The following is a 14,661-nucleotide window of genomic DNA, read 5'->3' on the forward strand; positions in this document are numbered from 1 at the left end:
CAAAGCAATAGGGGGAGCATGTAAATTTCCCCACCTTTCTCACCTCCATCTGTTTCAATTAATATTTACAGCACAGTCCTGGGCCTGGCCAAAATAAGACGCCCCATCTTTCTCAGTCATGCGAGTCCCTGGCAGGGGAGGATGGCAGCTTCCATCAGACCTGACAGTCCTGGGAGACCTGGTCGTGGCCAGGGTCAAGGGCTCAGGCACAGCACCTCCCATCCTGGGAAAATGCAGGCTACTTCCTGGGCGCCTGAGCAAAAGCCTTGTTGCTTTGGGAGGGACCCTTCTATTGATAAGGACCTTTCTGTGACCCTATGACATTGCCAGAGAGTCAAGAGCTCCCTGGCTCTTCATTCCAGAAGAAGGTGATGTGGTGAACGACCTCTGCCCTCCCACCTCGGTCTGACCCGTGCATCCCTGCAGCTGCCTGACTTGCTCACTGGCTGTCTCGTCCGTCCCCAGGTACATGATCACCAGCCTGGACCGCACCCACGCCGGCTTCTACCGCTGCATCGTGCGTAACCGGATGGGCGCTCTGCTGCAGCGGCAAACTGAGGTCCAGGTGGCCTGTGAGTACCACGGGGGCCTCGGGGTGGGGTGGGGGGAAGCAGGAGAGGGGCTGCGGGGTCCTCACGCACTAGCCGCGCTCCGGGCAGAGCCAGTCCCAGCCGAGGCCTCCCATGTTCTTTGGGTGCTCATGGTGACCCTTGCCGCTGATCCAGGCCCATGTCCTCATTTACAGTTGATGGAACCAAGGCCCGCAGAGGTGCTGGGAGCTCCCAAGGCTGAGGTCACACACACATCTGCTGGCTCTGAGTTCCGCTCTCTTTAAATGGGACCAACTGCTTCGTTTTTTAAAAGGAGGCCCTGTCACCTGCTTTGAGGGCCTCCTCTGAGTTTGGCCTCACACGTGGGGGGTCCTCATAATAGCCAGCCCAGACCCCTCCAGCTATGGGACTCTTCTTGGCAGATTTCCCAAGACCCCAGGATCTTAACTTCTCCATCCTCCAGCACACTCAGCCCTGGAGCAATAACAGCGTGGGGGTCCCCACGATCTTCAGGGGGTGTTGGGAGACGCCTCATGGTAGGAGAGGGGAGATGACAAGCCGGGGCTCCCAAAAGGCCCAGGAAGGCAGAGGACAAAGTGGAGGGCCCTCACCAAGCCTTTGTGGGTAACAGCCTTCTCCCCAATGCCACCAACCCCAGAAGGGCTTCCTCTCTTGGAAGAAGGGAGGGCAGCTTCAGAAGGATGCAAGGGTGTCACAGGGCCGAGAGCAGCAATCAACACCCTCTCCTACGACTCAAGGTCCCCTTCCCAGCCCTACCCCTGTCCTAAAACAGTGGCTGTGTGCTAAAAACAGGTCTCATTATGGGCTGCTTCATTCTGGGTTTTTAAGGGGGAGAGGTCCAAGTTCATGCAGTGGGGTAAGGGAGTGTGGAAGGCCTTAATGAGCCCTGAAATTTGAAAAAAAAAAAAAAAAAGGGGAGCCCTCTCTCACCACAGCCAACAAGGATTTGCCTCTGATTTAACACAAGAGAAGCTTGCTACTTGGAGAGAACTGAGGGAGAGAAGCCTAAAAAAAAACCTCAAGTGAGGCAAAGAGTGTTTATAATAATTATGGAAAACAACTATAATCAGAAGTGGAGATGGATTGTCCCCATAAATCAGCACTAAAGGCAGCTCAGCTTACTCCAAAGAGCGGAGAAGCCCTGGATTAAGATGATGGATCAGGGCTGCTGCCAGCCGCTGGAGGACTCCAGGAGCTCCATTCAGCCGGTGCCCGGAGTCTGGTGGCACAGCAGGGACCGTAGGTCAGCCTCCAGAGAGACTGCACACGTGTGTGTGCATAAGTGTGTATGCACGGGTGTGTGCCTGGGTGTGGGTTCGTGCACCTGTGTGTGCAAATGTGTGTTTGGATGGATCTGCCTCTTTGTTCCCTTGTAGTGGGAGAAAACGCGTGTGTGTGTGTGCAAGTGTGTACACATGCATGTATCCATGTGCGTGCACACGTGTGTGTGCAGATGTGTATGTCTGGGTCGGTCTGCCTCTTTGCTCACCTGTATGCAAGAGAGAACATGTGTGCGTGTGGGCTCATGTGCATGTGCCGTTGGAACTGCCATCCAGGACACCAGTCAGTCCGGGCTCTCGTGGGGAGGGTCTGTTCCAAGCCCTTGGCTCATAGACCGTAGGAACTTTCTGGAGTTGAGAGCCCCTGAGATGAGATGACAGTCTGCCCCGGGCTGGCTCTGCTGATCAAAAAGATTAAAGAATGGAAGCCAGTTTCCCTGGGGCTGAGATTCTTCTCTCCTTGGCTGCGACAGGGATCCGTGTGGCCAGGACTCAGCCCCCAGCCCCCATCCCTTACGCACACTGCTTCTCACGCACGCACAGCCCAGCATGGGGATGCTCCCTAGAAACCAGGCCAGACAGGTGCGTGGGCCCTGTCCCGACCCACAGGGATCCTCCTGCCCCCACGCTGAGGATGGGTGTGACCAGGCCCACATGCAGAACAAGCAATCACGGAGCACCGATGGTGGGCAGAAGGCCTTTGATGAGGACCTGGTGCGTCTGGCATTTTCTGCGTGCTGCAGAGAAGGGCTCAGACCAACCGACGCTTCCAGCCTGAGAGGGGGTGAGAGGCAGGTGGCAGGGACTCACACTGCCCCACTTCCTAACCTGCCCAGGCACAGACCCCCAAGGTGAGGTTACCCTGAGCTCCCCCTCAACACACACTGTGGGTTCTGCAGGTCCTGGACCACCACAGGTGATGCTGGCAAGGATGACCCCAGGCGGCAGTGACAGGCAGGGTCCTGACCCAAATCCCTGAGGGAGTTTAGGGACTCTGCAGTTGCTGAGATCTGGTGTGAGGGGACAGGGCCAGTCGGGGGGAGGGCACCCTACAGTGTGGGCAGGCTGTGGGGTGCCCATCACCGTCAGAGGCGGCGCGGCTTAATGAAGAGCATAGGCTTTGGTGTCAGACGGACCACACTGAAATCCTGGCTCTGCCCTTGATTGCTGTGTGACCCCAGGGAAGTGACTAACCCTCTTTGTGCCTCGCCCAGCTCAGGTTCCTCATCTATAAAATGTGTCTAATACGGTTATCAGACTATGAGGGGTGAACATGATGCAGTCTACACATCTGAAATTTATATACTGTTATAAACCTCAAAAAAAAAATGAGTCTAACAATACCCACCTCCTAGCCGTGCCTGGGAATTCCTTGAGATCATATGCACCAACGCATCCAGCCAACGCCCGTAAATAACACTCTTTCAATCAGTGGGAGTTACTCCTGCAATTAATAGTCTATACCGTCATTTTAAGGGAAAAACAGGCCACAGAAGGGAATGGCTCCTGGCGAATGCTGAGCAGTGAGCTGGCACTCTCCCCTGTGCCATCAGGCCACCTCTCACGGGGGGATTCCTGCCCTGCTCCTTCTGCCCTCCCAGAGCCCTGTGTCACCCTGGGTGCCTTCTGGACACGGTTACAACCACGATTGTCACCGTGTGGCCAGCAGGCTACATGGTGCTGCTGCCGCTAAGCTGTACAAATGTGGTTACAGGCCCCTGGCAGAGAGCAAGGGACACCTTGAAGGGGCCAAAGGGGGCACAGGTGGGAGACCCAGCCTCCCAAGCACCAGCCACAGCTCCCCGGCCGGCACTGACCACCAGCCCCTCACACTGCGCTCTGTGGCTTCGCGGGTCCTGAAGCCCTTTCCTCCTTGACGTCATGAAGCAGAAACCTCTATGCAGCCCTTTGAGCCCTAAAGCCAGCGAGTCAGGGGAGCCCTAAAAACTCCTGTCTAGCTCCAACCTAACAGGATGAAGGTTTCACCCACCCCTGGTAGCCAGGGTGGGGCAGAGACAGGAGACTCACCTCCTGGGTCCCCTCCCTCGCTCGACACGCTTGTTGCATCCCGGGGCCTCGGGCTCTAGTTGCAGAAGCTGAGGAATCCACTGTCCAACCCCTAGTCCATCTTCCAGGGCGTCCGGTGTGGGGAGAAGGGACACCTGTCAAAACCATGCTCACCCGTAACAGTGCGCTCCTGCGTGTCTGTCCCCTCCTGTCCTCATCCCAGCCTGCAGAGAAGCCCCCATCCTCCTGGCCCAGAGGAGGAAGCCGGGGCTCGGCCGGGTGAGGTGGCTCCCCTAAGTCAGGCAGTTAGGAAGTACCAGAGCCACGACCCGATTCCGAAATGGCCCCCTCACCACACTGCCGCTTGAGGGCGAGAAAAGTCAAAATGGGATGGGGGACATTACCTGCTGGGGTCAGGGTCAGGACACCCCTGGCCTGTAATGTCCCATGTGCCAACAGCCCTGCACATAGGTGCTGTCCCCATGGGACGAATGCCGTCTCCCCACCAGGCGGGTGACCCAGTGGATGAAAATGCTCATAAGAGCTCCTGGGTTCCTTCGTGAGCCAGGTCGCGACCCCTGTGCCTAAAAAATGGTCATGCCGGGGCATGGGGTCAGAAGGGGTGCATTCCTGCCCCAACCTAGGCACTGGCTAGCTTAGGGCTCTGGGCACCTGGGGAGCAGGAGGCAGTCCAAATGAAGAAGAGGCCTCCGTCCCTCTGGAGAGGAGAGCTCACCCCCGAGACCCCTCAGAACACCCACAGACAGAGGCCCTAAGCGGATGCTGAGGAGACACAGTGGAGCCCCCAGAACAATCCATCTTCCACTGTCATCGTGTAAATGTCTTTCCTCTGCGGGTTTCCAGGGACAGGTCTGAGAGGTAGGAAGGCATGTGTTATGAGCTGCATCTAACAATAGGGAAACTGAGGCTCAGAGAGGTTGGAGGACAGCCCAAGCTCCCACAGCCAGTATTTCTACCATCTACCTTCTCCTGCCTCGCTACCATCACTCTGTAGGAGGCAACCACGAACTCGGCCTTGGACTCAGCCACGAACCCCAGAATCAAATCCCAGCTCACCTCTCCCTAGCTGTGTGACCTTGGGCAAGTTACTTAACTTCTCTGTGCCTTCTCTTCCTCACGTGTAAAAAGGAATTCTAGTATTAGTACCTACCTGCCCAGGCTGTCACAACGATTAATCCATCACTGCACACTAACGATCGTTTATGGTGCTCAGCCTGGAGAACATTCAGGGCGGCAGAGTGGGCTTGCATCTCTCTGCAAGGCCAGCCTGGGAAGGTGTCCCAGAATAAACATTCACAACCTTTCTCCTCCTGTCTACCTAAACAGGTACATTCCTAGCCACCTGCTCTGCTCTCCAGGGCTTGGGCCTAGGGTGAGGCAGGTAAGGCATCCAGGGTGCAAAACTTAAGGAGTCACTACCTGCCAGGTGCACACCCCACATCCGCAGGACCCTGAGAGCGGTGCCTCATTAAATCTTTCACTGCATCCACCCTGTGCCAGGCCTGGGGATCTCCCAGGTTTGTGCCCTAGACCCCCTGCATCTGTCTGTCTGTCTGTCTGACAGTCACTCAGATGCACATGGTTCTGAGGACAGGTGGCAGGTGGCTGCTTCTCCAAACCCCTCTGCCTCCTGTCCTTGGTGTCTGCCTCCCAGGGTGGGAGGGTTTGTCTTGGGGCTCCAAGCAGCCAGGCCCCCTGGTGGCTGGGATCTGGCCAGGCAGCACCCCCGCACCCCGGCTCCCACCCGCCTTCCCAAGGAGGGACTATGAATTGAGTTCTAATGAGAAATTAATACGGCAGCTGTGTTAACAACTCATGATAATGGCAAAGTCGTTACAAAAAGATTCTTTGCATGTTTTTAATTACAGCAATTAAGGGGGAAGTCAATAAACATCAGCACCCCGCCCCACCAGCTCTCTTCTTGCCCCCACCCTGGAGTCTCTTTGTTTTTTTTAAAGTCGCCATAAATTTCTGTCGCGCGGCAATTGGGCTGAGAGGCTGTGAGGGTGGGAGAGCCTGTCGGGTCCACAGCTTCCCGGAGGCCGCCTGTTGTCCACATCCAGATCCCGTGGGCACCTCTCTGTTCTCCTCACCTGGGCCACATCCCCGGCCCCTCCCTCAGCCCTCACCCAGTTGGCCGTTAGCTCAGACTTGAAACCCCCCAGCTCCAAGCCTGGCAGACACCACAGGGCAAAGGGCCCCGGCCCGTCAGGGGGCCTCGCCTGCTGCCCATTCTACCTGGCAGCCTGGCAGCCACCCGTGCAAAAAGGAGTTGAGGGCATCGAGCCCATTGTCACACGGGCTAGGGTTGATGCCCCAAATGCCACCAATGGACCCGTTCTTCTTAATTCTCAGTGGGAGTGTGAATATTGAATGTAGAGTATTTAGGGGCCATGTGACCGTTCAGAAAAACATTCCTGTGTCTTTCTGGAGCCCCCAATTTACCTGCATGTTTAACTCACTCGTGAAACAACTGTTGTTGTACACCCACTGCATGCTCAGCTCTGTCCTAGGCGGTGAGGGCACAGGGGACAAAACCAAGACACACGTCCCTCCCCTCGAGGAAAGTAGTAGGGGCAACAGAAGTTAAAAGGAGAATATATAATAGAGTATAGAAGGCCCACGCAGAAAAATAAAGTGTTATAAGGAAAAATGAAAGCAGGTGAGAGACATGGAGGCTGGGCCAGGGGTCCTATTCGATATGGTGGCTGAGGAAGGCCACCTGAGGAGGTGACACTGAGCAGAGTCTCAAGGGAAGCAAGGGGTGAGCCATGCATACAAAGGGATAAGGTCTTTCCAGGCCAGGGAATAGCAAGTGCAAAGGCCCTGGAGCAGACTTGGGTGTCTGAGGGCAGGGTGGCTGGAGCAGAGTGAGGGAAGTAGAGAATGGAAGGAGATATGGCTGAGGAGGTGGGGCGTGGGGACAGACAGTGGTGTTTTAGGATGCAGTCAGCACTTCAGATGTTACTCAGAATGCATGGAAGTCACGGATGGTTGTGGGCAGAGGCATAGATAGGATCTGATCAGAGAGAGAAGCATTGTTTTCATAATATACAAAACCACAATGAAATACCATTCCATGCCCACAAGATTGGCAAAAACCAAAAAGTCTAGCAAGACCAAGTATTGGTAGGAGCTCCCATCCCTGCTGGTTGGAGTGTGAATTGGGAAATTAGTGCAAATTTGGAAAACAGTTCAGCATGATCTCGTAAAATTAACATGTGCACCCCTACACCCCAGCAATCCCATTGTCAGGCACATGCTCTGGAGATTCCCTTAGCCGTGTGAGCCAGGGGACCCCCATAAGACTGTTCTCAGCAGGACAGCAAAACAGCGGAAACAAACCCCATCTACAGCAGGACTGGGCTCCCTCAATACACGGACACCCACACAGCGCGAAAATGCCTGAACCAGGAGTGAGGACATGGTCAGAGTGCCAAACAAAAGGTGACACCCGAAAAGCAAATCACAGTAGAGGATGCAGAACTCCCAGGTATAAAGGCTTAGAAACAGACCAAATGAACCTTCAACTCTTTGTGGATGCATGGATGTGTGGTGAAACTTGAAAAAACAAAACCAAAACAATGGCGTGATTGACACGCATTCAGGATGGCAGTTACCTCTGGGGAAGGAGGGGATGTGACTGGGAGGGACATCATGGGGAGGGGGACAAGGTTTGCTAGTGTTCTATTCCTTATGCTGGGTGGCAGGTACGTGAGTGTTCATTCTATTCTTCTTCTCTAAACTATACATATAATTATATTCACTCTTTTGTGTGCATGACATATTTCACGATAAAAAATGTTTTAAAAATAAATAAAAGCAATGAACATATTCTGAAGCAGAATGTATGCTTTACGAGACCTCTTAGGATATAACAAAGACATCAGGAATAATTTTTAGGCCACATCCAGCTGTGCCGCAGGCCCACACTTTTTTGCTCTTGAGGGAATTTGTTAGGAAAGTTGGATCAGTGCTCCAAGGCATAACATGGTGTATTAGCAAGCATGTACCTTGGAGAAAAAGTGTAGTAAATAAACCCTTATCTCTTTTTATCTCAGTGTGAGTGAGTTGTCCTGGGAGATCCTGGATCCCCAGCCCCTGTCCCTGTGTGGCCCTCCTTTTCTTCAGCTTCTCCTGCACTGAGTGGACTCCCTCTTAGCAGCCCCTTGCTGCTGCAGTTTAGGACATACGGGCCTGTTCCCTGGGCCCTGTGAGCAGAGGCAAGGGGCTCCCTGAGCAGACCTAGGAAGCCCATTTGACAAAGTGGAGTGGAGAGAATGGGAGGGTACTAGGGGCCTAAGAGCCACAGTGAGGTGGGGAGGTTGTGGGGTGGAAAGGTGGAGGAGAATGTCACCTGCAAAACTTGGACTAAGGCCAGCTCTGCCCTTCCTTCATCCATCCATCCCACCATCCTTCCATCCATCCCACCATCCATCCATCCACACATACAAACATCCATCCCTCCATCCATCCACCCGTCCCTGTCTCCATCCATCCCTTGCTCTCTCCACTCATCCATCTATACATACATACATACAATCATCCATCCCTCTCTCTCTCCATCTCTCCTTCCCTTCATCCTCCCATCCCTCCCTCTCTCCCCTGTTCATCCCTCCACTCGTTCAACTATACATCCATCCATACATGCATACAATCGTCCATCCCTCCATCCCTCCCTCCCTCCACCCCTCCCTCCCTTCACTCATCCAACTATCCATTCATCTGTCCATCCGTCCATCCATCCAAACATCCGTGCACCTACTGAACAAACCTACAACCCTGCCCTATTGGCATTCTTTTCCTTCGTCTAACTACCCTTCTCTCCTACCTCCTAGCCTTCACATACTCTCTTCCCTTTGAACCATCATGCCCTCCCCCTCACACACACACAGAGCTAACATCTACTCCTTATTTATATCTCTGCTTAAAAGGAGCCTCTGCTCACCTCCCAGTCTAAAGTAGGTTCCCCTTATCCTGCCTTTCATAGAAACCCCTGTTCCTTCTTCCTAACAGTTGTCACAGAGTGTCACTGAATCTTTGTCTGTGGGTTGGTTTGCTTATGCCTGTCTCCCTGACCAGACTATAAGCTCCATAAGGGCAGGAGCAGGTCATTCTCCAGTCCCCACCATAGAGCCTACCTCACGCACAGTAGGAGCTCAATAAAGAGTCATTGCATGATGGCATTGGTTGAGTTTAGAGAGAAACTACTGTGTGCAGAACACGAGGAGGCCAGGTGTCTTGTAGGGATTTTCTCATGAATATAACGGCCTCTTGAAGCTTACAATGTAGTAGAAAGAGATAAAGAATGTGCGTGGAGAATTTTAATGCAGAGCATGAGTCACGAAAGAGGCGGAGAGGCCTTGCCAAGGGAGGCGGGGTTTGAGGGCGGGCCCCGCTCAGCCCTGACTGCTTAACGGAGGATAAGCCCCCATCTCCATGAGCTTTAATTTCCTCACTGACGAAATGGAGCTAAAAAAACTAGAGGAAGGAGGAAGAGACACTGTGACCATGAAATTGCTTTAAATTGTTCAAATATATCTTCAGAGTTCTGGGAAGAGTTTTTTAAACGTATAAAATCATGGTAAGAACTGAAATCAACGTGATTTATTGATGCAATTTTTTATAAACAGAGCCAAGTAGGAGAAATTAATAAACAACTTAAAAATGTGTATTTATTCAAGTTGAGCTTGTCGTGTTATTATGCAGATTGAATGAGACAAAGAATGTGAAATCTCCCTAGAGGGAAAACTGACGTACAGTCCGTATGCAACAGGTTCTTGCTCTTTAATTCTATTTGGGGGTGAGGGTGGGTAATCAAACTGTGAAAGCTGTATAGGATTCCAATACTTTAGTACTACAAATAGTAGGTAGGCTTTTCAGCACTTTGATATACTCTTCCCGTTTCCATGTCTGCATCACAGATTACCTCAAAACGTAACGGTGTACGAAGGCATTGATTATGCTCACGGCTTCTGTGAGTCTTGAGTCTGGACAGACCACGGTAGGGACAGCTTGTCTCTGCTTTTGGTCACTGAGGGCTCAGCAGGAAGACCCAAAGGCTGGGGGCAGAGACTATCTGAGAGCTCACATGTTCGTTCACGCTTACAGTGTTGATGCCGGCTGTCATCTGGGGACCTCAGCTCCTCCCCATGTGGGCCGCCCATGTCTGTGTGAGCTAGATGGAGCTTCCTTATGACATGGGAGCTGGATTCCAAGCAAGAGTGTTTGGAGAGAGAGAGCCAGGTGGAAGCTGTATTCTTTTCATGGCATAGCCTTGGAAGTCACGTAATGTCACTTCCAGCATATTCTATTGGTGGAGTAGTGACAAATCCCCCAGATCCCCAGATTCAAGGAGGGGGAACCTAGTCCCACCTGTTGTGGGAGCAGTGGTACTCATAATGTAAGAAGAGCCTGTTGGATGGGAGAGAAATATTGACGCAGCCACTCTGGAAAGAAGCAGCCTGATACACACACATATTATGTCATGTCATCCTGGCTGTAACCTGTGAGGAAGGGACTCTTCTTAACTGTGTTTTACAGAAGAGGGAATTCAAGCTCAGCAAGGCCAAAATTTTGCCCAAGGTCATACCTATAAGTAACAGCAGTAGGATTTGAACTCAGCTCTCAGTGGCCCCTACCATTACATTCACTGCCTGTCAAACTGAGGACAAAGATGCCAACAGCTCATTTTATTTCTTGAGATATTTAATTGGCCAGATCCCTCTGGGATGCTGTTGAACCGTGGAGCCTTGGGAAATGATGGCTTGTTCTGGTGGCATTCCAGGCAGAGGCCTGAGGGGAGAAGAAGGATGTAACTCAGCATGACGGGAGAGGCACATGACCTGGTGCGGGCATTCAGACAGCCAGGGTTGGTTGGGGTCTGACGGGGGGGGACCTTGAATCCAGGTAAAGGGATTTAAACTTTCCTGGGGCAATAAGGAGGTCCTAAAGGTTCTGAGCAAGTCGGTGATATGGTCAGAAAAACTAATCAGGAGAGTGCAGAAGATGGATGGGAGGGGATCCCATGTAGGAGACCATGTGGGGAAGGAGTCGATGCAGCTGGAGTGATGGGCTAGCTTATTGGTGGGACCTAAGGGAACAGAGGGGCCTTGGGAATTGAGAGCAATATTCCAGAGGAAGAGCCGAAGGGCTTTGTGGGAACCCGGACGGGAAGCACCAGGAAAGGCTCCAAGGCTTTGGTCCTAGGTGCTCTGGGCAGGTATGGGAGGGGGAGCTATTAGCAGAACTTAGAATGCAGGAAGGAGGGCATGGAGAGGAAGTAAAGAATACCCAACGTTTTCTGTTGGAAGTTGGGTGTTGGGTGTTAGGGCTCAAGGAAGAGCCAGGGCAGACGGACAGTCTTTGCAGAGAGATTGAGGTCAAACCCATTAGGTCAGGCGAGGAGAGAATGAAGCCGAGGGCTTTGGGAAGTGAGAGTGCCGGCCAGTAGTTCTCAAACTTCGGTGTGCAGCTGGATCTTCCAGAGAGCGAATCAAGACCTCAGACCCAGGCGCCGGGGAGCCGGGCCTGTCGGCGCCCCGGGAGAGAGGAAGCATGGGAGCAAGTCTGTGGGCTTACCATGCCCAGGGGATTCTGAGGCCACCAAAGTGTAAGGTGGGAGCCCAAACAGTAGTTCTCAACCTTGGCTCACACTGGACCTACCTGAGCAGTGTAGAAATACCCACATCTAGGTCCCACCCACCCCAGAAGGTTCTTACCTCTGGGAATATTAAAGGGGATTCTGAGGTGCAGCCAGGTTGGGGTCTCCTGGGTGAAGGAGAGGAAGAAGAGGCAGGTGGTATTCCAGGGGCTGAGAAATAACAAGGCAGCAGGAGGCCAAGTAGCTGAGGGCATGGCCCCCGCAGTCAGGGAGGGAACGAGTGGGCCACGGGGAAACGAAACCAAGGTGTCGGTGGTCTGAACGGTACTGCACGTGGGGATGCTGACGGGCAGCCCACACCCACACCCCAAGCCAGTGAAATCTGAAGTTTGGGGGTGAGACCGGGCATGAGCATTCTTTAACTCTGTATGTGATTCTTGCTGACACTCAGCCAAGTCTGAGGACAAACATTGCTTCTCACACGTGTGTGTGGGCACACTTCACTGGGAGTCTTGTTAAAATGCAGGTTCTGATTCAGCAAATCTGGAGTGGGGCCTGAGACTCTGCATTGCTGACCAGCACCCAGGCAGTGCCCGTGCTGCTGGTCCATGGACCACACTTTGAGCAGTGAGGAAGTATACATCAACACTCAAGAGTCTTGGTGATCCGCTCTGTACCAACACCCCTCCCCACATCCCGTCTCCAAGCCCCTTCCATTAGAATCAGACCCACTGTGATGCCAGCTGGCAGGTGGGCAACCAGAAGTCTTCCTGCTGCATCTCCACTGCTCTCTGCTCCCCTCCTGGCGACAGAACATCAGAGCTGGAATCAGTGTGCCCTCCTTACCTGCCAAGGGGGATGGCACATTTCAGAAAGAGCAATAGGTATTTAGGTTCACACAGACGTGTACCCGCACACACTTGCCACCCGGAGACAGGAGGGAAATCATATCACACCCGTTTAGAGCATGTAAGACCCCCACCTCTTCAGCCTACCCACCCTTCCCTCCCACCAAGGGCAGGGGAGACCCCCCCCACAAGACGTGCCCTTCACCTCACATCTCAACCCCTGCCAAACTGTAGGGCTGGGAAGGAGGGACAACTCTGCCTGAGGCCAGACTCTGAGGTCTGAGTTCAAAGCCTGGCTCTGACCCTTACTAGCCATGTGACCTTGGACAGGTCAATGAACCTCTCTGAGCCCATTTGAGCAGTGTTTTCATTGTAAAATGTAGGAAATAATGACCTACCTCTCATGGTTGTTGGATGAATCAATTGATTCATAGATATCTGGATATAAATGGATATGAACCCCAAAAGCACAGAGCAGGGTACAGCATGGCAATAGGGTTTGAGGGTGGGGTGGTGTCCCCCTTCCGCATGGTCATCCTATGTGCCCCGTGTGTTCCTTCTGCAGCCGCCGCTCCCAGCCCAGGAGCTGGGCAGCCTCTGCGGCTGACCTCCGGCCCCGGAGTCTCACTTACGTTCTTCTCTCCGCAGACATGGGGAGCTTCGAGGAGGGCGAGAAGCACCAGAGCGTCTCCCACGGAGAGGCAGCCGTCATCCGCGCCCCTCGCATCGCCAGCTTCCCCCGGCCACAGGTGACCTGGTTCCGGGAGGGCCGCAAGATCCCGCCCAGCAGCCGCATGTGAGCCCTGCTCTGGGGGGAATGGGGAGGCGGGGGCAGACGAAGTTTGGGGCCAAAGCCCGCAAAATGCTGAGGAGAGCACTCGCTGCAGAAGCCTCTTTCAGCTCTTCTGGGACGTAGCCAGATTGGGGACCCCGCAGATGATGAAGTGTAGTTTCCAAGGGGCTTTCTGGGAAGGTGCGTGCCAAGACTTGGAACCAGGACAGCTCAGTCTCCTTCCTGGGGAATCCCAGGGCGTTGGCTCCACTCTCAGCTGAAGAATAATTCTGCCTCTCAGAGCACTTAAAAAACCCAAAGAGGCACAGACAGAGGCGTCATCACCTTGGTTACAGGCCGGGGCCCAGGCGAACACCGCCAGGGAGCCGTGGGAGGGCCTGGCCTCTCCCTACAGGGCGCGGCCCCGGGTGTTTCCGCTGTGCCATGTGGCTGGGCGGCCGCTGCTATGCAGGCTGTGTCTTTTGGCTGCGGGGAGGAGGGCAGGCCCAGCAGGGAGAGAAACACACGGCCCTTTCAGTGTTAACAAGGACCCCTCTGTGTGGCCCAAGGCGTTGGCTGTGGCAGCCTGGCTTGTGGGCAGGCGTGATGGAGCCAACACCTCCATCACCGTGTATATATCTCCACAGAGGGCGAAGGCCAGAGCATTTCTTCCTGGGACACACCCGGCCCTCCTGATCCCCCCTGAGGGTCTGGAGCTGGCTTTCCTCTGTGGCACTCTGCCTCTCTCTGACTCCCAGAAAAGAGGGAAGTCCATTCTTGTCCTCAGTCAACTGAGGGTGGAGCCCGGCCTGCTCTCTGTAGGAAGCGGGAGCTCAGATGGACAGTTCTTGCCTTTGGGGACCGTGAAGTCTAGGGAGAGACACACAATAATTCTAGCATGGTAAGATCCTGGCAGTGACAGCGGCTGTGGGTTCACTGAGCTCCTGCTGTGTTCTCCAGCTGGGCTGAGCACCCTCTCCTCCAGAACCGGGCAGGCTTCCATGGAGGAAACCATCCCCAGAGCGCAGGCTTAAGAGATACTTGTCGAACGGGTGACCCTCACAGTAGCACTGTCAGGCGGCTGGTTTTATCCCCATTTTACAGATGGTAAAGTAAAGCCCTCAAAAGTTTAACTACTCTGCCAAATCTCACATGGCCACTCCCAGGCTTGTTGACTCCCCGAGTCAGGGTCCTTAATGCTGTCTTATGGGAAAATTATGTGAGAGATATGGGAACAAAAGAGATAAAGTGATTGTACTTGTTGGTCCTGGTACTGTGATTCTCAGCCTGGCCGCCTGTGAAATCATTTGGGACAATTTAAAATATCTTGATCTTTAGATCCTAACCGCCCCCACACACATATTCTGATTTCATTGAAATGGAGTGTACCCTGGCATCAGAATTTTGTTTTTATTTAATTGAGGTCATAATAGTTTATAACATTGTGAAATTTCAGTTGTACGTTATTATTTGTCAGTCACCATACCTATGCGCCCCTTTATCTTTGTGCCCACCCTCCACCCCCCTTCCCCTCTGCTAACCACTAATCTGTTCTCTT

General features: G+C 53.4%; 1 protein-coding gene and 1 long non-coding RNA gene across 3 annotated transcripts in view; one reads left to right on the top strand and one right to left on the bottom strand.

The window, feature by feature from the left end:
- Positions 1 to 14,661, top strand: part of SDK2 (sidekick cell adhesion molecule 2) — a 273,541-nt gene that overhangs the window by 154,173 nt on the left and 104,707 nt on the right. For both annotated transcript variants that reach the window (XM_070560092.1, XM_070560093.1), the window contains exons 3-4: positions 466 to 572; positions 12,980 to 13,127. In XM_070560092.1, the coding sequence (XP_070416193.1) occupies positions 466 to 572; positions 12,980 to 13,127 (255 nt within the window). The remainder of the gene's footprint in view (positions 1 to 465; positions 573 to 12,979; positions 13,128 to 14,661) is intronic.
- On the bottom strand, positions 9,472 to 13,096 carry LOC139073842 (uncharacterized). Its single transcript, XR_011522922.1, has 3 exons — positions 12,964 to 13,096; positions 12,216 to 12,329; positions 9,472 to 10,675 (listed from the first exon to the last, which is right to left on the bottom strand). It is a non-coding gene; the product is annotated as an uncharacterized lncRNA (long non-coding RNA).

This window comes from Equus przewalskii, chromosome 10 (assembly GCF_037783145.1).
Source record: "Equus przewalskii isolate Varuska chromosome 10, EquPr2, whole genome shotgun sequence".
NCBI lineage: Eukaryota > Metazoa > Chordata > Mammalia > Perissodactyla > Equidae > Equus > Equus przewalskii.